The following is a 23,988-nucleotide window of genomic DNA, read 5'->3' on the forward strand; positions in this document are numbered from 1 at the left end:
ATTGTACAGTTGAAGTGATTTAAATTATCCAAGAAGTTTGGTTATTAGTTTCTTGCATCTATACCGACTTTGATTAAATGATTTTAAAATATGTAGTACTTGAATGTATATTAAACACATTCAAATTGATGGATATGGATTAGTACATTGTACAAATCATGGTAGTATATTGGATATAGCATACAATCATTAGATTTTATGAAAGTGGTTACTTACAAAAGTATTTCTTTACCAGCACTAACCAAATTAAATTATTTAATACTATTTCATAGAATATAATAAGATACAAACCATAGAATATGATTCTATATCAAGTGTACGAACGCACCGACAGCCTATTTTTAATTTATACAACCCTTTTCTTTTTGTTTTTAAACCCTTTTCCACGATATTGCAAAACCAATATTCAGTTTTAGCTTTAACTAACGTTATTAACTAAATTTGGAGTCTGCCAAAAAATAAAATTACAAAAAACTGTTTAGTTTTTCCTCATTTGGTTGCAAAATTGGTAATGTGTTTGGCATATGAAATAAATGTAAATTAAATGAAATCATGGTTTATGTATTTTAAGAGAGAAAAAAAGTGTTACAAAAAAAATCTTGCGGACGTAAACAAACAAAGCAAAAATAATTATTCAAATATTCAAAACTCAAATGGTCCATGCTTGAATACTACGGTCCTAAAATAGCATGAAAAGTGCCTCTCAACAAAAAAAAAGATAACATGAAAAGTGAAATGTACCACACAATATAGTAGTACATGGCTTTCAACGGTTTTTTACCCAAGGTTAATTTTTGGAGGATAACACGTGTAATTAATGTCAAATATGTATACATATTTAGTAACTAATCCATATTAATTTAGTCATAGAATTTTGACTACAAATATAGTATTATAATTAATTAGTGATACTACCTTCCTTAAATTTGAAGATTTTTTCAGATAATGACCCATATTAAACAAACTTACTTAAATTTGGAGAAAGTGATGGTTGCCTCTGACTTCCATTCTGTAATTGCGCAGAAATTAGTTGCGAATTCGACAAACGACATTAGGTTGGTTATATTTGGGTCTAATTGTCTCCATTATGTCTTAAATTAAAATCATTACATTAAATAATTATAAATCGTTGCACACTTCTAAAAATGTAAATAAAAAAATATTTGTTTTCTTAAAATTAAATTTTAGATTTCAAACTATTGATAAATTACTAAAATTGAACAATAAAATGAGTAATTTATTTCGTAATAAGGGTAATGAACTTGGAATTAGAGTAACGAAATGAAAATTTTGATGTCAAAATATTGCTAATATATTTAACATTTAAAATCCTATATAAAAATTACAGTTGCACTCAAAGTTACCTTCCCAAAAAAAAGGTAAAAAGGTAAAAAAGAAAAAAAAAGATCAAATTGAATTCTGAGGAACAGTGGATGAAGAAGAAACTGAGCAGAATCCAACCCTATTTCTATTCTCCTCAAATTTTCCGATGACGAAATGCCCCAACAAATCTTTCGTTTCCACCAAATTCTCCGCGCACAGGAATTCCTCGCTGCAAACCCTCTCCACCTCCCGATCGAATTCGTGCACAAACACGTGCGTCTCCGCCGCGCCGCCCCTCTTACTCCTCGCCATCACTCCGGCGGTGAAAATCGCCGACATCCGCCCCGGCGCCGCCGCGCAGTGCCCCTTCGGCCCGTCGACCAGGATCACATCCCAAGCGACGTCGTACAGGTGGTTCGGCAGGTCGTTGACAGCCAATTTGCAATCGGAGAAGAGGAGATTCTGCACCGGCCGGCACTCCCCCCTCAATTCCCCCTTCGAATACTCGATCAGATCGTACAATTCGCTCACCCTCGTCGCGAATTGGACGTCGTAGGCTTCGATTGAAGGCTGCTTCTCCTCCAATTTCGACACGAGGTACGCGCTGTCGCTGACAAACACGGTGCGGCCGTTGTGGTTGAGGGAGTTCCACAGTAGGGTTTCGTGGCTGAGGCCGAAGACGAGGAGGTTGCAGGGGGCGGCGCAGCGGCGGAGCGCGGCGGCGATGGTGCTCAGCTCGTCGGCGGACATGCGGCCGTCGGAGGAGGCGTTGAGGGCGGCGTAGTGGAGGAGCGCGTCGGAGACGGAGTTGGGGAGGCTGGATTTGGAATTCTCGGCCGACGCGGTGGAGGTCCTGGCCGCGGCGGCGTCCCTGGTGGAGAAGAGGGTGAAGGCGAAGGTGAAGATGAAGAAGAGGACGAAGACGAAGAGCCACGCGCGGTGGGAAGGCCCCGCCGGCGCTCCGTGGTGGAGAACGATGAACTTTGCGCCGGTCTTCATGTGGATGAAGGCAAGGTGTTTGATGAAATGCCGCTTTGCTTTTTTTTTTTTTTTTGTCAAATCTGAGATGTGAGAATTAAAGAGAGAATGAAGGAGTATTTTATAATTAGGATTTTTTTAAAAGTTTGAAAGCTTAACTTTTTACTTCTACTTTTTTTTAAGGGTAAATAATGGGGAAATGATTTGAAATGTGAAATTATGAAGATTTTGAACTAGGGTCCCAATTTATTGTGGTAGAGGGGTCAGAATTGAAGAGCTTGTAGAAAAAAGATATACCCACCGACCGATTGGCAAAAGATTTAAACAATGTTATCAAAAGATATAAATAAAAATAACCAATCAAATATTGACAGGACACTGAAAAACCAAGTAAAGAGTGTCGATTCTTGAAATTGGTTTAGGGGGAAAAGAATTGGCTTAATCAATGGTTTTTGTAGCGTCTAAACCGGCAATTTACAGAAACTGTTATAAAATTGAAAAGGTTGAAATTTTGTGGAGAAAGAAAAGTAGGTCAGGAGGAATTTAGTGGGACATGACATGCGTATAACATATGTGGGAATTTTGAGAGAAATTTAGAGTGGAAAATGGCTTGAATTAAGGGATTCTTGATAGAGTAGTGTGTGTGCGGAGAGTGGAGTTTATTCTTTTTATACACAGTTCTTCAGATGCAATGAATTAAGAAATCCATAAATGTTGTAAAAATAACAGCGCCGACAATGGGATTCGCATATTTTATTGTGTTAACATATAAGGCGTGACATGTTCAAATCAATGTTGTGATATTTTCCGTATAAAGTTGGATGATGCATAAGGTTGTTTCCTTTATGGGTTGATTATAATTTATGATTTGATCTCTATAAAGATCTATACAGATTGTGTGCTCTTTCAAAAATATATAATAACCGTTAGAAGTGAAAGATATTTGATAAAAAAAAAATATTAGCTTGAAGGATAAGAAATGTATTAGTTTGGAGGCTAAGAAAATATTAATTTGGTGGCCAAAAATACTAAGAGTGTTATATTATTGAAAAAAAATAATCAAGGAATTATCAATCATACTCTTCCCTCTACAACTTCTCCATCCTAAACTATAAACCATGCCTGATACATAATTCAAGATGGTATCAGAGTAGGGGTGAAACTCAGAGTAGTCTCATCACTGTCTCGGACCAATCTCGAACCCTCTAAACCAAAATCCGACAGAATCCTGTCAAAACCAGCAAAATGTCAGATAACAACGAACCACCAAAGCCATCGGAATAGAGCAATTTGCTCGAATGTTTGCCGAACTGATGCGCACAACAATAGCGCACAACCAACAACAAATAATACCCACAAATCCTCCAGAACCGAAACCAGAAGCCTACAGGATTGACTCCTCGTCGTTAGTAATCTCAGAATGATTAAACGGTGAAAACTGAAAACTACCCTCTTTGGGTTGTCCTTATGAAGGCGACAATTAGTGGGAGGGGAATGATCATTCACATCAATGGAGTCTCATCCCCTCCGGCAAAGAACGTGGCAGCAGCAGGACCACTGTGTTTTCATGTGGTTACAACATGGAATCGAAATTAGTCAGCCGTATGTCTCAATACCCGACGGCCAGATACATATGGAGCAGTCTGGAGATCACCTACGCTAGTGGAGGCGATAAAATTCAAGTGTACGACCTGTACATGAAAGCAATCACATTAAAACAAAAGGAGGAATCTCTGGAGGATCTATGGACGTCTCTGAATGATATATGGATTTCTATAAATTGGAGACACCCAAATCCAATGAAGTATGCAGAGGATATAGAGATTTACAATACTGAGAAACAAGAACAGAGATTATTTCAATTGTTGGTAGCCCTAAGCAGCAAATACGAAGGCATCAAAAATGAGATCCTCAGAACCGAACCACTTCCCTCCGTGGATGTCGCATACTCCATCCTCCGGCGAGAAGATGCCAGATCTAATATCCTGCAGTCGAGAGACTCCGTCAGCACTCAAGGAATCGGCGCCGGGCTAGCTGTGACTCAGCCATGGCCGAATCTGGCAGCGCACCGGAACCCCACTCAACGAAGCGGCGGTGGAAATGGTGGAAATTAGAGCAGACGACCGGAGGAGGACAAATCGAAGCTAGTGTGCTCTCACTTTGGAAAGAAAAATCACACACGCGAGACATGCTTCGAACTCCATGGATACCCGGAGTGGTGGCAGGAGAAGAAAGCTAAGAACCATTCTTCGTCGGTGCCGTACAGAGGGGGTCGTGCGGCTACAGCTATAGCCGGAGGAGAAGGAGCGCCCATCACCACCATCGGGAGCAACCAAGAGGCTGCTAACAACCGAAGCGGCAACCCGGGAACAGAAGGGATGGTGGTCGGAGTGGCATCAATCGCTAGAGGAAGAGGCGGTGAGAATTCGGTGAACATGGGGGAAATGGAGGTGGAGGCGCCGAATTTGGTGAAAGGTAATTTAGCGTTTGGTGTTTTATTTTCAGACCCTCAACCCTTTACATCTTCATATAACCAACCCCAGCCTTCTAGTAATACTAAATGCTACCCGCCAGATCTTGAAAAATTGTAAATACATCTCTACACTTCAAAAAATCCCGCAAAGAACGCCATAAAACCAAAAATTGACAAAACAAACCCCGCATTTGGTGAAAATCCCCAGACAACCCCGTTACTTTGCAAAAACAGATTTCAAATACTTGAAAACTTGCCTATCTCATATTCCTTGTCCGTTTCCTCTGAAAGTAAAAATGATAGGTGGATTTTTGACTGCGGAGCCACTAATACTATTACTTATGATATTTCTGATATATCTGATATGCATAGGGCCCCGAAAAGTCACATTCAAACGGCCAGTGGAGAGTTTATCCCTATGGAGGGAGCAGGAACTGTCAGAATTTCATCTGGTCTGACTTTATCTAACTTCTTATATGTTCCCTCCATGTCGCATAAACTGTTGTCAATTAGTCATGTGACAAAAGAGTTAAATTGTACTGTCCTAGTCATAAACTGTGATTTTCTCGAAATATAGTATTTTTTCCACCACCTTAGTGGTCAGGGGGAGAATAAAAGTGACCCACTAAGCCGGTTGCCAACATCAAGCCCTCCAACAGCACCGACATCACCAGAACAAGGACCGGAAATACAGCCATCGCCAATCAGTGTCCCCATCCAAGAAGTTCCTCTACTGGTGGTATCTGCTGTAAGTACTCCCGATAACTCTCCTAAGCATATCAATACTAGCATTGGCGATGATGTTCCTATATTTGGTGAGACTGACCCTGAGATAGATATTGAGCCCGACACCGAGTCGCAAAATGAAGCTGAAATTTGCGGTTTACTGGAAGAACAGGTGGGTGAGGGAGTTGGAGGATATAAAATGCCACCAAGGCACAACAGAGGAGTCCCACCAAAGAGATATAGCCCAGAGATCATCGGCAGGAAATCTAAGTACTCCGTGGTGAACTTGGCCAAAGGCCACCTTTCAGAAATGGCTCACGCATTTGAGGCCGCGCTATATGAGGAAGAGGAGATTCCTTGTACTGTTAAAGAAGCTTGGAGACACAATCACTGGCGCGAGGCAATGTTGAAGGAGATGTAAGCTCTAGAAAGAAACGGCACCTGGGAAAAGTGCAAAATACCCGATGGGAAGAAGGCAGTTGGGTGCAAGTGGGTGTTCACTATCAAACGGAGACCAGATAGGTCGATAGAAAGATACAAGGCACGGCTGGTTGCAAAAGGATACACACAAACCTACGGAGTTGACTACGATGAGACGTTCTCCCCTGTAGCAAAGATGAACACCATTCGAGTCTTAATTTCAGTTGCTACAAATAGGGACTGGCCACTCCACCAATTTGACGTGACGAACGCATTCTTACATGGGGAACTGAAATGAGAAGTTTACATGGAAGCACCCCCAGGGTTCTCTGATGGATTTAAGGGGGGAGAAGGATGTCGGCTGAAGAAGACTCTCTACGGAGTAAAGCAGTCACCAAGAGTCTAGTTTGGGAAATTCAAAGAAGCCATGAGCAAGTATGGTTTCAAGCAGAGCAATTCGGATCATACCCTGTTCTTGAAAAGGAGGGACAACAAAATCACATGCCTGATCATCTATGTAGATGATATGATCATCACAGGAGACGATACTGAGGAAATAGAGAGGTAGAAAGGAAACTTGTTTCAGGAGTTCGAGATTAAAGACTTGGGAAACCTCAAATATTTTTTTGGGGATAGAAGTGCTGCGTTCTGAGGGAGGAATCTTTTTGAGACAAAAGAAATATATCTTGGATATTTTGGCTGAAACAGGCCTGATAGACTGCAAACCTGCAGATACACCAATCCTAGTGAATCATGGGTTGCAGATCTCTGAAGAGGCAGAATTAGCAAATCAAGGCCAATACCAGCGACTAGTGGGGAAGCTCATCTACCTCTCCCACACTGGACCTGATATCGATATGCCGTGGGAATAGTGAGTCAGTTTATGCATCGACCACAAAGAGACCATTATGAAGCTGCATTGAGGATTGTGAGGTATCTGAAGGGAACAACTGGGCATGGAATAATGTTCACAAAGAACGAAAATCGAGGAGTATATGGGTTCACTGACGCTGACTGGGCAAGTAATCTAGTTGATCGAAAATCAATGGCTGGATACTTCACATTCGTCGAAGGTAATCTGGTGACTTGGAGGAGTAAGAAACAAAAGGTAGTGGCACTATCAAGTGCAGAAGCTAAGTTCAGAGGGATAAAAAGTGGAATGATGGAAATCCTATGGCTAAGGAGGCTGATGAGTGGAATAGGGCTCACTCAAGACAAGAGTCAACTATATTGTGATAACAAAGCGGCAATTTGCATCTCTGAGAATCCAGTGCAGCATGATAGAACAAAGCATGTCGAAGTTGACAGACACTTCATCAAAGAAAAGCTAGAAAGTGGAGTTGTGGAGCTACCGTTCGTCCGGTCAGAGGATCAGCTAGCCGATATCCTCACCAAAGCAGTCAATTCAAGAAGCCTCACAAACGTGCTTGGCAAGTTGAGTTTCAGAGATCCCACTACTCAACTTGAGGGGCAGTGTTAGAAAAAGTAAAAGATATTAGATCAAAAAAATATATTAGCTTGGAGGATAAGAAATATATTAGCTTGGAGGCTAAGAAAACATTAGCTTGGTGGCCAAGAATACTTGGAGCACAAGCTTTGTAATGCCCTATATAAATGTGTCATATTATTGAAAAAAATAATCAAGGAATTATCAATCATACTCTTTCGTCTATAACTTCTCCGTCCTAAATTATAAACCATGTCTGATATACAATTCTAAGAATAACAAGGAAAGAAAAACACAATCTTTATATGAAGATTGCATAAAATTTGTTAATAAATTGATAAAAAAAAATAAAATTTGTCGGACATAAAACAAAGAAATGGGAAAGACTAAAGGGTACACATATACAAATCGCATAATATAAAATTACAGTTTAACTGAAACAGAGTATAAAATTAAACATATAAACATAGTATTGTACCAGGTGATGAATTCTCTTAAATGCAATAGGAGTATCAATTAAAGTTTATTTTTCATGAGATTAAACACAATTACTACTGTCATAGTAAATTCCAAATTCGACTAATAAAATTTAATTATTATTCTAGTGGAACTAGATTTAAAAAATAAGTACTATGTCAATATGTCATTATCATCTACTTGAAATAATAGATCAATTCTATATTATTTAATTTTACAAAATTTATATTTTTGTTACTCGTATGAACTGGTCAAACAACATTGACATAGCATGATTTCAACAAAATCCACATATTTAAGATCAGATTTTTGATAGTAGAGTCATTTTTGCAATTCATACGGAAAGTCATTTCCTTTCTTTTAGCTTTTTTTTTTCAAAAAAAAAAATGTTTTGTCATCTTTATGTCTGGAATATAAAATACAGTTATCTCTGTCTTAAGATAAGAAATTGCAACATAATAATGGTTCAAATCGGAATTCAATGCAATTTTGAACGTTATACTTATCTCTACATTAATGTACTAGTATTATTTTTGTAATAGTGTAATTATGATACTGGATACATGTGCTATGCGTGTCTCGATAAAGTGGAGCAGAAGATGAAAGAAAATTCTATATTGCGAATAGGAAATTTGCTAATGTGACATTCTAACTTATCACATTAGGAATCATATTATTGTGATAATTACTTTGAAAAAATAATGTCTATCTTTATCTTATAATAATCATGGCTCTTGAAAATGAATTAATTTACCAAACATCCTTTTGCAGATTCATTTGAAAGTTATCAATTACTTTTTGAAATGGATAATTGAATTTCATTTGTCCTGACAAGAAAGTGCAGTATTGCTTTAAATCTCACCAGTATTAATTCCTTTAGGAGCGTTGTATATCTGGTCCTATTGTTACACGCCCAAGGAAATAAATTGCTAATAATAATTGGTCCAGTCTAAAACTCCAAATTTAACCAATTTTATCCATACATTGAATGTGAGTATAGCCCGCAATCTGTGGACTAGCCCGAATAGCTCGCCAAATTTATAGGATTACCTGGAAATTTCTAGCCCGACAAAATCGAAACCCGATTAGCCCACAACTCATTAGGGCCAGACCCGAAAACCCGGTAAAATTTCTATTATTCTATTTTTTTACTCATAATTTGACACTTCCTTGATTAATTTTATAATATAGATAACTTAAAAAAAATAACTCTCAATTTTATATTAAATATATAAATTATATATTGAATATTTATTAATATAATAATTGATAAATAAATTATAAACTTCAAATTCACTAAAAAAATATTTAAATTTCTAAAACATGCATTAAAATTTAACGAAATATCTCAAATATTAGTTTTGACCATGTTTATGATTAAGTTTAAACATATGTCTCAAATTTATCATAATTAAATATTTTATTTTTTCTGAATATAACTAATTTTCATCATTATTTATTGGATTGATCGCATGTTAATATATAGGTAGCAAGCTGATTAACCCGCTGGGCTAGCCCGAAACCCGAGCTTTTAGGGTTAGGATTGAACTTTTATAAGCTGAAAAAAATCACAACCCGATTAGCTGCATCCGATGGACCCGCAGCCCTAGTAGGGTTGGCCCGAAGCCCGACGGGCCGACCCGATTGACATCCCTAGCTATATTGTTATAAAAAATTAAAATCCCGATTGTATTATTGTTGTAATAAAAAAACTAACGTGCATACATTAATTACTAAACTTAGAAAATTTATACTCACGTACGTAACTGATACTGTTAAAATAAAAAAAAAAATCCTAAAATATATTGCACAGGTTGGAAAGGTTAATTACTTTGATTAAATGTTTTTAACGATTTCCAAGTGCTTTGAATCAATGTTTTAGCTAATGCTAATAATATGAAGGAGTATTAGTTACTTATATATATTTCTGCATATTCTTAGAGAAAGGAAATTTCATGATCAATAGAATATGATGAGTAATATTCGATACATACTAGTACTATTATTTTAGTAAGAGTACATTTAATTATTTTGTTTAGGCTACCCAAACAGTTGGGAACTAAAATAGAAAATTGATTGAGTTAGATGGTTAGTTATAATGATAATAAATGATGAAGGTTTTCAAATGGAGAGAGAGATTTCGGAATGTGTGGTTGTTTTCTTATATTCCAAAATATTGACCTACCAAATGCCATTTTGATGCATGCCCTCCTAGTGTATAGTTTGGGTTTCGACATAATTATAAATACTAAATTATTAAAAAAAATCTCAGATGCAATATATACGTCATCCACTTGACCATTCAAAGATAGATAAGTAAAGTGTGAATTTACTGTTACTTGATTTTTTTGTTAAAATTCAAATCGTTGATCTCGTCATTAAATTTCTCAATTGAACTCAAGAGTTATTTGTCTTCTAGTACTGCAATAAAAAGTTATGAACAGATGTTATCACTTTGCAATACTTCTTTTTGAATGATCGATTGCAATTTGCAAAGCTATTCAATCTATTAAGCTTCATTTTCTTTTATTAAATTTTGAATTATACCAATCATTAATTCTATTAAACTCTGAAATCGGTAACATTCATTACCGATGGATGCACTATTCACGAAATTTGACATAGAAAATTTAGAATCTTTATTTTACATGATCTCATGGTCTATTTGGTAGCTCAAAAAACAAAGTAATCTTTAAAAAATGGAACCAAACTAGAAAACTGAGAAGAAACTCATTCTTTGGAGGCTAAGATCATGGATTAAAGCATAGTGCTTGAAATTTCCTTTTTTACCGAGATAAATGTGGGTCGACTTACTTAAAGTTAGAAGATAGACGAAGTATAATCAGAGAAGAAGTTCTAAATTCTTCCTAATGTAGAACATAGGTGGTGTCACGACCGCATTTTACTAAGAATAGTAAAACTCGGTTAACCGTGATTAGGGGTGGAAATTAAGTAGAGGTATATGGACAATTCATATGATCACGAAGCATCTCAAATGGAATACTTGAATAGGATACACTCGATCATAAAGATTCGAGTTACAGATTCATACAATACTGTTTATTAATTGTCAGAGTCATATAGGGAAAACAAGATTTAACATGTTTAAATAGCACAACAGAAACAATTGAACGCGGTTCCATGTATGAAGACATGAACCTTCAAGAGTATTGTGTAGACACAAGAGTAAGCGTCACTTGGATCAGCACCCTCCACTCCATCACATATCAACCTACACATTTAGAATACAAGCAAGACTGAGTACAAATACATTGCCAAAAAATACAATTATAAATTTATAAATATATTGTCAAGCCATCAATCACATTAATACTCAGGGGTTTTCCATAAGAGCCCGAGCTTACAAAAACCTCATACTTAAAAGTTTGATTGCGGAATCTAAGTTCTTTCTATAGTTTGCCATATCTGAAATATCTTGTGACGGGAAAGTGGCCATTTTCCACGGTCATCAGACCAACCAACCCTTTCAATGACACACAGTCCACATGTACACTAGTCCGAGTATGGACTCTCCCCTTGCTGGACCCGAATTCGATTTATGAATTTTTAGCATAGCACATTCGGTATAGCCAAACCAAATAGGCATCACATCACATAAAACAAATCATTTATGGCAAGACATCATCGTTTGCATAAAAAAATATTATCTCAATTATACTTCATATTTTTATCCACATTTGTATGTAAGATAGAAAAGTTCACCTCGTACACTTCCGACTTCGTATATCAATATTAACTCACTTGGAGTCTAGTTCCATGCGGTAGACCTTATCCAATAAAACTTGGTGATATGCACCTAGGGGATGTGATCAAATGAAAACCATATATATAATGAAAACTCAAAACTTTAATCCTAGCCACTAATTATTTCTAATCAACGATTGATATTATTCCAGATTAAAATGTCAATAACTTATTTGAATTTATCAACAGAGGGTGTAATAGACATATTATAATATGGTGAATCATTTAATCCAGATTTGGTCGTTCTCTCTCCTCCACTAATCACGAAATTAAAGTTTCAATTCCTCCCCTCATTTCAATTTTTCTCCTTTTCTTCGTTCTCTCTCCTTTTCGTTGAAAAAATTGCTTGAATTTTGCGTTGAAATTGCGTTGATTCTTTCTTGATGTTGAATTCTGTGTTGAAATCGTGTTGATTCAATGTTGATTCTAAAATCTGTGTGAAGATTTTATGTTGAATTTGTGTTGAATCGATCGTGTTGCTTTTTTGTTGAATTCTGAAACCTGGGTTGATTTTTTGCGCTAAAATTTCGTTGATTCTTTTATTCCGTTGTTGGTGATTTTTTGCGTTGAAATTGCGTTGATTCTTTTGTTCTGCTGATGTTGAATATTTTGTTGAAATCGTATTGATTCTAAAATATGTATTGATTTTTTTGTAGATTTTTTGTTGAATTTGTGTTGAATCGATCGCGTTGCTTTTTTGTTTAATTCAGAAATCTGTGTTGATTTTTTGTGCTTAAATTTCGTTGATTATTTTGTTCTGTTCTTGTTGATTTTTGCGTTGATTCTTTTGTTCTGCTGATGTTGAATATTTTATTGAAATCATATTGATTCTATGTGATTCCAAAATCTGTATTGATTCTAAAATGTTTTGTTGAAATTATATTGATTCTTTGTAAAGATCCTTTTGATGATGTTAATATTTTAGTTTTGGAAGGTGAGAGAGAAATTAGGAACGCAAGAATCATTCAGAAAATTAACTTACAAAAATACCCTCTGTTGACAAAATACATGCTCTTGTTGAGATAGAAATTCCACACAATATTAATCACAAATATGTTATAATTAATAGCTAGGATTAAAGTTTTAGGTTTTCATTAAAGACATGGGCTCACATGTTATCTTTGTCTAGCCCACAATTTATATAGTTGTAGTCCAATAAATAAAATCATCCAAGCCCACTGCAAAAAAAATATACCCATACGAGTCCATAAAATAAAATAAAGAGTGTGCACTAGCATTAAAGCTTCCAACTTCTTATTTCTCAAACTCTCTCAACAAATCCCCATCTCTCTCTCTAGCTCCCTTTCTCTTTCTTTTCATTTTCGCCGAACAAGAGATAGTCTCGATTTCCTTCACGATAGGAGGTCCAAATAATATCTAATCGTCACGAAATTTTAACCAAAGGTGAATGACTCATAAAGCATCATTACTACCGAAGGAGATCAAATTTTAATGGTTCGATCTCCTGTTATTAAGCTTTTAAGTGGTTGCCGTTTTAACAGTAGCAACTTCGGTTTTGTACATGATCGGAGATTCAAAAATTATCTGATCGTTCTGAAACTTTAAGGGAAGGAAACCAACTCATTCTACTTCATTCTGACCGAAGGAAATTACATTTTAACGGTTACATTTACCGATATTAATTTTCTAAGTGACTGCCATATCAAAATGCTTATTCCCAAATTAAAACATGTTAAGAGCTTTTCTACTTTTTTTTAATCTGAAATAAAAACATGGCATATTTGATAATAAAGAGAGCATGCTTTACTATGTTCTATTTGATTTTTGTACATGCCAAAAGATAAGTTTGAACAAGAATGAATGTGGCGTGAAAATATACCGAGAGGAAACAAAAAAATGGCAAAACTTGAAGAATTGGAAATAAGGATTTCTCGACTATATTCAGGGCCCCTTCTCTTCCGTGCTTGCTTGAAAAAAAAAGAGGTTTAAGTGTGTTGGAAGATTTTGAGTGCGAAGGTGTTTGTGGCGTGTTGATGGATGAAAATCACTACTGCTATATACTACTTTTCTTCTGACAATGTATGTCAAGGAAAATAACGTGATGACTATGGAGAACCCATAATTTCAACACCATATCTGCTTTGCTTGATTTTTGGAGATTGTCCATCATGAGGGTTTTCAAAAATAAAAGCGTGTCTGATTACACCACAAAACTATTCATCGCACTATTGAGCACTATTAATACTTTTCTCGGCACTATGCATCACTGCAGCATGTCTATTCCTTCAAGCATCACATACTCCTTTTGCATGATATTTGGGATCACTCATTACAAAGGGTTTGAAAAAAAAAAATTCATCTAGTGCCTTTGATTTATGCATGAAGAAATTGTCAAACAAGACACTATTCACTATTCATACTATTGCATCACTATTCACTCTGTTCCATTTACCGTGGATAAATTACTATGTGCTACACGTCTTTCCATTTGCACGAGCATACTCCGAGAATTGGAGTCTCCTAGAAAATGGAGCACTAGCTTTCTGGAAAAACTATATAGCCTTTGTAATAACATATACTCCCTCCGTCCCAGATAATTCGACCCAGTATTCCATTTCGGACCGTCTCACATAATTTGTCCAATTTCACTTTTACCATTTTTGGTAGTGGACCCATATTCCACTAACTCATTCCGACTCACATTTTATTATAAAACTAATACTTTAAAAGTAGGACCCACATTCCACCAACTTTTTCAATTCACTTTCCATTAGATATCTTAAAACCCGTGCCGGGTCAAAGTATCCCAAATTATCTGGGACGGAGGGAGTATTAAATATGCTTGTCCATTTCTCACTTGTAGAGAAATGACTATTTTCTGTACAAAGACATTTAATATCCGTTTGAGCTACAATTGTACAGGACAATTATTACTAACTTGTATTTTCTTGCACGACAAACTCGTAGAGCATAATTGCTTTTTCACAATGGCACTTGGTTAATAAAACCCCAAAGAATTTATAGTAACAAAAGATATTAGTTTAATGTACTACTCACTTTAATATAAGCATTTACTTGATAAACAAACATATTCACAAACATCAAACGTTATTAATAGGACGGGGTATTACAGTTGGCATATAGCCCGTCTTTCTTTCTGGTGAGGTATTAGATGGTGACTTTGGTTGATGAGTGTTTTTATTTTTGGTTTCGTGTTTTGTCTGGAGGGTGATGCTTTAATTAGTTTGAGGTGCTCTATATCTTTACTCTTATTGACTAATTTTTTTTTTCTTTTCTAGATTATGTTTTCTATGCTCAACGACTTTCTAGCAGTTTAAGTCTTTTTTTCTATTATAAAAAAAATGCATACTAGTAATAGCTCACGAATGACTTCTCCGGTGTTTGCATCATTTAAATTAATTGATCCGATTTATTCGCCGTACAATTTTTTGCAATATCCAAAGCAATTTGCTATGGTCTCTTTTAACACATTTGAGGTGTTCGATTTGCAAGATTATATTTCGAATTAAATATATAGTGTGTTTGGTTCATGAGATTCAACCCTCTTATGACTAAAATAGTCTCAAGACTCAATCCTAGATTATATCTTGATATTATTTTATCTAGCAAATCGAACATCACCTTGATGTCCAGTTTGGGACTGGAGTATTGACAACCTCCAAAAAATTTCGATGATCTTGTAGAAAATTTATTGTTCAGAGCTTTCAAAATTTTTATAGTAAAATCTTTTACGGAAGGTATTGTACATTATAAATCCGCTAATTATCTCGACATCACATAATTGGATTTTCAAAGTCGTGTTTGGCGGTAGGAAAAACAACTCAATATTTTATAGGCCATATGAGAGGCTCGTATCCGCTAAAATATGAGACGCTCTCATATTTTATAAAGTGTAATTTTTAGTTTAGTTATAGGCCATTCTTTAGGAGTTCTAATAGTGAAAAGTTAAAAAAAAAAACTGTTTTTTCCTAAACACAAAGTTAAGAAATTAATCATTTTTAATATTGACCTTAGCTAAAAAGAATGGCTGCTTTTCAAAATTATATTCTACAATGATTTATCCCTTGGTGTTGGTCCCTTGCCCTTTACCTAAAAGAATTATTCCATTCACTTCTATTACGGGTTTCAATTTTCTATTTATTTTTGTCTCAATTTAATTGTCTTATTTTATTTTTAATTTGGCAGAAGATTCACATTCTGCTTAGCTTATTTTACTTATATGTTATTATAATATTAATAAAAATAGGATTTACTTCACTGACTTTTTTTCAAGACACTTTATTCTATACTCAATATTTTCTAAAACTATTGACGAGTCAACATAAGATATAAGATACTGATACGAGCATTATTAGTTAGATAAATTAGGATTTGCATATCTTTCGTATCTTTGTTTTCTTGTTCATTAAGTTAGTTATTAGCATTATAAATAGGAGTTATTGTAATCATTTGACAAAAAAAATCAAGAATATCAATATTATCGTTCAATCTCTTATCCAAAGTGAGACAATCGTCTTGCTCTTTGTCCGCGACAGACATTTATCGATCGCCGATCCACGGACGCCGATCAGCCCAATATCCTATCAAATTGGTGCTTTCATCATGATCTCACCCTCCAAAACACCGATCGAATCATAGCTATATCGCTGCCCGACGAGAATCCACCGTGCACAACAACTAGCCACACCGATCGATCCATAGCTACGTCGTTGCCCGACGAGAATCCACCCGCGTACAACAACTAGTTATACCATCTCAAACCAAGCTGCGCCGCTGCCCGACGGAAGATGTTCTGCGCACAGCACCAGATTTGGTTGCCGGGAACTTGAGGACAAGGTGAATTTCAACCGTGGGGAGTCGATACGAGCATTATTAGTTAGATAAATTAGGATTTGCATATCTTTTCATATCTTTGTTTTCTTGTTCATTAAGTTAGTTATTAGTATTATAAATAGAAGCTATTGTAATTATTTCATAAAAAAAAATCAAGAATATCAATATTATCGTTCAATCTCTTCTCCAAAGTGAGACAATCGTCTTGCTCGACGGACACTTGCCCGCGATAGACATTTATCAATCGTCGATCCATGGATGCCGATCAGCCCAATAGGAGGTTTATCCTAGCAGATACGTATTGGAAAATGGAGGGATTATGATGCAAAGACTTCTGTCATATATCAGTATAAATATTGGTATTTAATTCAAAATCAAAACACGTAACGCTAAAATCTTTAACTAATATAATAAGATAAGCATAGATTTATCACAGGTGGTATTATCCCTATATGCAATAGGCCCAATACCCAATTTAATTGATATACTTTCGTCCTTAGGATTGGGGATTTCAGTAAGGTCACGATATTCAATTTTCTTATACTGCGATAGAGGTGCCCACGGTTTCAGAACCGGCGGTTACGGTTCGGAATCGTCGGTTCCGGTTTTGGAAATTGCCAAACCGGAATCGAACCGTGAGGATGTTTCGCGGTTACGGTTTCGGTTCCAAAAGCTAGTTTCGGTTTAGAACCGACGATATTTTATGGTTTTTTTACACGGCGGTTCCAAAAGCTAGTTTCGGTTTAGAACCGACGGTATTTTATGATTTTTTTACACGGTTCCGGTACGGTTTCGGTTCGGAACCGTAACGGGTGGTTACGGTTTTGATTTTAACCGCTGGTTTGGTAAACCTTGGGCCGGTTATACTGCGGTATACCGAAGCATACCAAAAAGTCGGTATATACTGAAATATTAAACTCCCTCCATCTCACTGTAGTAGAGGCGTTTCGTTTTGAGCACTTGGTTTCGAAAAATGATAATCTACATTATTATCTCTCTTACTTTACTCTATCTCCACTTTACTATTTTTCATTTTTCTAAAATGAGTGCTCATCGAAATGCGTCTACTTTAGTGGGTCGGAAAAAGTATAAATATTATATTATATTATATTTAATATGTTTATGTATAAAATATAATTAAAAAGAAAAAAATTCTGAAAATCCAACTTTTAAATATTTTTTGCATAGAATAGATACTATTTTTTATTGCATAACGGTATCATGGTATACCGCAATAACGGTAAGGTAACGATATCAAAAATTAATCATACCGAATTTTTGATATACCGGATTGCGGTATACCGAAAACTCGGTATGATATCAATATAATATTTTGTCATATCGCAATTTTTGGTACGGTATGCGGCATAGCGTACTCGGTACTGTATATCGTAACGACTCACCCCTAAGAGCATCCCCATCCGTGCTCTTAGCTAAGAGCACGGAGGTGGGCCCGGACCCACTTTTATTCCTTGTCCTTAGTTAAGAGCACAACACCCACATCCGTGCTCTTAGCTAAGGACAAGCTCAAGGGTCCCACCATTCTATTATTCAATTTAAATACTCCAATTATTAAAAATGTTTCTACATTATAAAAATACATTATAAAAAAAAAATTACATAATTAAAATCCTAAAAAATACAAATTACATAATTAAAATACTAAAAAAAAAAATACATAATTAAAAAAAAAAATACATAATTAAAATCCTACAAATTAAAAATTTCAAACGTGGAAGACTATTCCTCTAACCCCAATTGCCTCTTGAGACCCCGGATCAATTGCTCATGTGTTGCAAGTTGTTTCGGAGTCATGTGAGACGTATCGGTCATATGGAGTTGACTCAAGATGGCCCACAACGAGTTGTTCGGGTGTGGAGGAGGCACAAAGGGAGCGGGGGCGGCGGCGGATGGAGTCGGGGCGCGGCGGCGGGTGGTCGTCGCCTTCTTCCTTCCGACCGGCCGGCGGGAATCGCTCGGGCCAGCGTCGGGGCTACCCAAGTTAGTTCCGGCAAGCTGGGTAGCCACATCATCGGAGGAGGATAGAGCTACCGACCTCGACCGTTTGCTGGAGGAGTTGGAGGAGGATGCTACTATGCCGCCCCTATACTTCGGATGTAGGCCCCCCTCCTGCCAACAATCGAGGTACTTGAACGGTTTGAACTCCTCCCGTTGGTAGGTCGCCAAGGCGGCACTGATGATGTCGAGCTCGTTCGTGCCGCTCCCCGCCGACCGCTCTTCCTGGAGGTAAATCCCCTGGAACTTCCCGATTGCCTCGTTGCATCTGAACATGCAATTGAGAACCATACTATCATTGCGATATATGGTTCCCTCCGGCCGGGTTTCATTGTAGAGGCGAGTGATGCGCCACCAATAAGTTTCCCCGGTTTGGTTCGTGCCGACGTCCGGATCTTCGGAGACTGCCAAGTAGGCTTTGAACATCGCCATCATCTCACCCGGAGTGTACGGGGTGCGGGTGCCACGAACAGGAGGAGTAGGAGCAGAAGTAGGAGTAGGAGTAGAGCTGTTGCTCCCTCCCGATCCGGGTTCGGGTGCCCACCCGAACCCGGGGGCGTTTAGGTCGTGCACCGGGTAAGGACGGTAGCCACCCGGAGCTTGCGAACCTTGGGTTTGAGGAGGGGCCGTAAATTGGGTTTCCGGACTATATCCGGCCTCGGAGTCGAACCAATCGTGGTTCCAACCGCGATTGCCGGAGGGGTGATCGCCGAAGCCGGACATTGTGTAGTGTGGTGGGAATTTAGATGATAGAGTATGAGGAAAAAAGATGAGAGAATGTAGATGATGATAGTATAGATAATAGATGAGAATGTGATTTTTTTTGTGTTGAAGTGGGGGTATTTATAGATGAAAATGTGAATTTTGGGGAAAAAAAATTGAAAAATAAATTAAAAGTGGGTAGAAAACGGATATATTTTTTTGGGAAGTGGGAAAATATTTTTTTTATTTAAAAATATTTTTTAAAATAAATTTCGAATTTTTAAAAAAATAAAAAATAAAAAACCGAAATTGCCAACGGCTATGCCGTTGGCCAATCAGAAGCTGCCACGTAATTGTGCTCAGCGGCACGGACGGACAAACTCCATTGGCGGACGGACGGCTTGGTGCTCAGCGGCACGGACGGACGAGCAGCGGGTTGAGCACCGCTGCGGATGCTCTAATAAAAATAGGCCAAATTTTGTTTATAGTCAATCTCATGGAAATAGTCCATATCTATTTATAAAAAAAAAATTCTCCACTTTTTTTTAGTTCATCATTTATAGATTTTACTATCCACTGTATTATTTCAACCATTTTTTTTCTTTTTTATCTCTTTTACTGATACGGAGGAGGGAAGTACATGGATTCAAGAAAGTTACAAAAGTATGATGGCCGACATAGATTGGTGGAACAAAGCAAAAATGAAGTTGACGAGTCTTTGAACACCCCAGAGCCTGCAGGGTACATGACTTATATATTATATGACTTTGAACATTTTGATAAAGTCAAAAAACTAATATTACGAAGAACCAATATTTGAAAAAACCCACAAATTAAAGTGATAAAACACAGGAATATAAATAGGATTATTTTTAGTACTTAATTTTCGTTGGTTTACTTAATAACTCAAATTAAAATCGAACAATTATATTCAACATGATATTGCTGAAAGCTAGTATTAATCCTTACGTCTCATAAAAATATGAGCATATGATATAACACAAAAATTAAAACTAAGTTAATAAAGTAAGAAAGAGAAGAAGAATAATAGTTAAAGTGGTGCTAGTGGATAATGATATTCACATTGTGATTAATGTTTAATGAGTTATATGTTGGGCTATAGTGGCATAAATTGTAGTAATACATAAATTGATATATATATATATATATATATATATATATATATATATATATATATATATATAGGGGAGCACTAGGGCGCATCCTTAATTAGAGTGCTAACGTACATCCAACCACGTGCTGCCATGTGGCACGAAAAATGCAATATTGTATATATAAAAATGCAATACACATTTGTGAAGTTGTTCATGCATTTTCGCAAATTGCATTTTAGTTATAGGAAAATTGCATTTTTTATTGTTAAGTTTTGCATTTCACATAAATTGCATTTTATATTGTTAAGTTTTGCATTTTCATATATATAAATGCAATCCGTATAGATATAAAATGCAAATTAAACAGTCAATATCGAAAATGCAAAACTCAACAATAAAAAATGCAATCTTCATATAACAAAAATGCAATCTGTCGAAATTCATATTGCATTTTTCTGTATATAATATTGCATTTTTCGTGCCACGTGGCAGCACGTGATTGGATGTACGTTAGCACTTTAAAATTAGTTAGCATATTAGTACATCCCTATATATATATATATATATATGTATAAGTAATGAGTTGGGACAACTTTTCATAAATGGAAATGCCTATATTTTATATGACTGGATAAAAATGTAAAGTGCACATATTTTTATGAGAAATGTAAGTATTATTCTAATCACGTGAAAGGTAGGCCTTATACTTAGAGTAGCTTGGATCCCAACAAATAAAGATAAGTCGGCAGATATGTCGTTGTTTGTGGTCTTGCAACATTACCACGGATTCAAGATTACATATTCTCAATACTCTCTTATTCTCTTTCTTATTCTGGTGCAAAATGAAGCAATTGCACATTGTCCTCTTCCCAACCATGGCTCACGGCCACATGATCCCCATGCTCGAAATGGCTAAGCTCTTCATCTCAACAGCCCTCAAAGCCACCATCATAGCCACCCCTTCCTTATCCGCCCCCATCACCCAAGCCCAAAACTCGGACCTCGAGTCATAATAATAATAATAATAATAATAATAATAAATAGACAATTATAGTAAACAAAAAAGTCCTAATTTATGTCTTGTTTGGTTGGAGCAACATAGTTGCTCAATTCCTCAATGAGATCGTTCAAATTATTATAAGAAGATCCATCTTCTTCAACAGCCTTTTTCGCCATTTCCTTATACCTCTGAGCCCTCCTTCTCATCTCCTCCGCTCCTCCGCCCACCATTACCTCCTCCACTGCCCTCGCCACCGCCTCCCGCTCCACGCCCTCGCTGTCCCTCAGCATCCACCTCTTGTTCCCAACAGAAACCCCAGTCCCCAAAACCTCCGTCACAAGCTTCTCATTGAAAAACTGCTCCGCAAACAACGGCCACGTCACCATCGGCACGCCAGCACACACCCCTTCCAGAGTCGAGTTCCATCCACAGTGCGTCACAAAAGCCCCCACGGACACATGGTAGAGAATCATCACCTGAGGGGCCCACCCCCTTATGATAAGCCCTTTGTTCCTCACTCTCTCCTCAAACCCTAGCGGCACCCAATCCTCCTCATCTCTTTCATTTTTCCTCACAACCCAAATAAAATCTTGGCCGGACGCTTCCAGCGCGGCTGCTGTCTCGGTCAGCTGCGCTCGGCTGAAGGTGGCGAGGCTGCCGAAGCAAACGTATACGACGGAGTTGGGCTTCTTCGAGTCGAGCCAAGCCAAGCACTCATGCTCATCAATGGCGGATTCATTTCCTCTGTGGTGATTTTTCTCGCTGCATAGAAGAAGAGGGCCAATCTCCCACGCCTTCCTCCCAATAACGTTCTTGTAGTGATTGGCATAACCTGATTCGAGCTCGTCGAAGCTATTCACAACCTCTCCATAAGTCTTCTTCCAGGACTCATTCATCTTCTCAAACATTTTGGTGAAGTCATTCGCAGTTTCTTCAAGAAAAAAGGGACAAAGCTGCGGTATTACAAACTTGAGTTCGTGAGGGAGGCCGGGGACGAGAATCGCCTCCGGATCCGACGTCATGGTCACGTTGTCTAAGGGTTTGTGGATCTCGAATTTCTCCGACAAGCACCGCGCGAAGAAGCCGGTGCCGTAGAAGGCCAGGCGCGGGATACTGAATTTGGCGGCAGAATCGGCCGTCCAGGGCAGGAACATGTCTGAGATGATGCAGTCGGGGCGGAGCTGCTGCAGGATTTCCTCGACAGGCTCCTGCAGCAGCTCCATGGCCCCGAGGAATTTGGAGGCGAGATCGGGATCGGTCATTTGGTCGAAAGATACGATGTTTTGGGGCAAGGAGGAGCCTTGTGGAGGAAATGGGGTGACGACGAGGCCGATGTTGAAGCCGGAGAGTCGGGCTTGGGTGATGGGAGCGGAGAAGGAAGGGGTGGTGATGATGGTGGCTCTGAGGCCTCTCGAGGTGAAGAGCTTCGCCATATCAAGCATGGGTATCATGTGGCCTTGGGCCATGGTTGGGATGAGGACGATGTGTAGTAGCTTCATTTTGCACAACAATGAGTGGAATTTGGGATTGGGGGTATGAGGCTCTTCGATACGAAGATAATTAGTCGAGTATATATAGATGGTGTTTAACTCCCTAGATAAAATAGTTACAATTTAGGATTAACTCGTGAGAGTATTTAGTACGAGGAAGTTGACTATAAGATTGAGTCATTAGATTCAATCTCATGAATCAAACGTACTATTCCACAAATTTAATCATGGAATATAATCTTGTCAGCATAACACGCTCATATGTTACTATGTAAAATCCTATCAAAAGAATTTATGTATATAGGCTCCGTGAGTACTAATAATGAGACCACCGACAGGCGACGTATCGGCTGGCGTATCTTTATATTTTGGGATCTAAATTACTCTAATTAAATTCATGGATTAAAATTTATTTTGAATATTGTTGCATTAGTCTATCGTAGTAGTCCGCACTCTATTGACAAAAATGGTGTTATTATCAAACTAGCTTTCAACAATATCGTGTTGAGTTTAATTGTTCATAATTTTAATTCTAAGCTACTCTCTCCGTCCGCGAATATGATTCTCATTTTTCTATTTTGGCCTGTTTGCAAATAGGAGTCCCGGTTCATAATTACGGTAAATAGGTCTTACATTCTACTAATTCATTCTACTCACATAGCATTTAAAACTAATATCTACAAGTAGGATCCCTATTCCACTAACTTTCTTCCACCAATTTTTTCTTAACATGTCTTAGAACTCGTGCCGAAAAGAAATAATACTAATATTCACGGATGATGAGTATTAAGTAATCGAACGAAAAAGCTTTCAAAAATATCGTGTTGAGTTTAATTGTTCATAATTTTAATTCTAAGCTATTAAGTAAACCAACAAAAATTATGTATCTCTATCTCATCTTAGTTGGGAGCTTCTTTCTAGCATATACTCTGTAGATTAAAAAATACTAGGTGTTTAGAAGTTATGTGTAGACTATAGATAATAAAGTAAAAAAAAAGTAAAAGATGAAAGAGTAAATTACGTGAAATAATAAAGTTTTTCTCCAAAAAGATGAAAGCACTGATTTTCCTTATCATTGTGATCGGCGGGTATTGCTTGCATAAAAATATAAAGATAAATAAAATGATTCTTATGTTTGATTAATTAATTAATTATGAAAGACTATACATGTATATGATATAGGGTGATAAAAAAATATCCTAGGAAGTAATTAGGTTACATTAAATCATATCCTAAGCATA

At 37.2% G+C, this 23,988-nt stretch overlaps 1 protein-coding gene and 2 pseudogenes across 1 annotated transcript; 1 reads left to right on the forward strand and 2 right to left on the reverse strand.

Annotated features, from left to right (window-relative positions):
- Nucleotides 1–1,288: 1,288 nt before the first annotated feature.
- LOC125217898 (protein IRREGULAR XYLEM 15 pseudogene) lies at nucleotides 1,289–2,887 on the reverse strand (annotated as a pseudogene).
- A 659-nt stretch (nucleotides 2,888–3,546) lies between these two features.
- Nucleotides 3,547–5,921, forward strand: LOC148933901 (uncharacterized; annotated as a pseudogene).
- Nucleotides 5,922–20,910: 14,989 nt separating this feature from the next.
- Nucleotides 20,911–22,913, reverse strand: LOC125217916 (scopoletin glucosyltransferase-like). The gene has a single exon (XM_048119492.2). It carries the CDS (start codon nucleotides 22,754–22,756, stop codon nucleotides 21,326–21,328), a length of 1,431 nt encoding a protein of 476 aa, XP_047975449.1. The 5' UTR covers nucleotides 22,757–22,913; the 3' UTR covers nucleotides 20,911–21,325.
- Between the last annotated feature and the right edge of the window lie 1,075 nt (nucleotides 22,914–23,988).

This window comes from Salvia hispanica, chromosome 1, assembly GCF_029641045.1.
Source record: "Salvia hispanica isolate PSC_SH4W2 chromosome 1, Shi_PSC_v1, whole genome shotgun sequence".
Classification (NCBI taxonomy): domain Eukaryota; kingdom Viridiplantae; phylum Streptophyta; class Magnoliopsida; order Lamiales; family Lamiaceae; genus Salvia; species Salvia hispanica.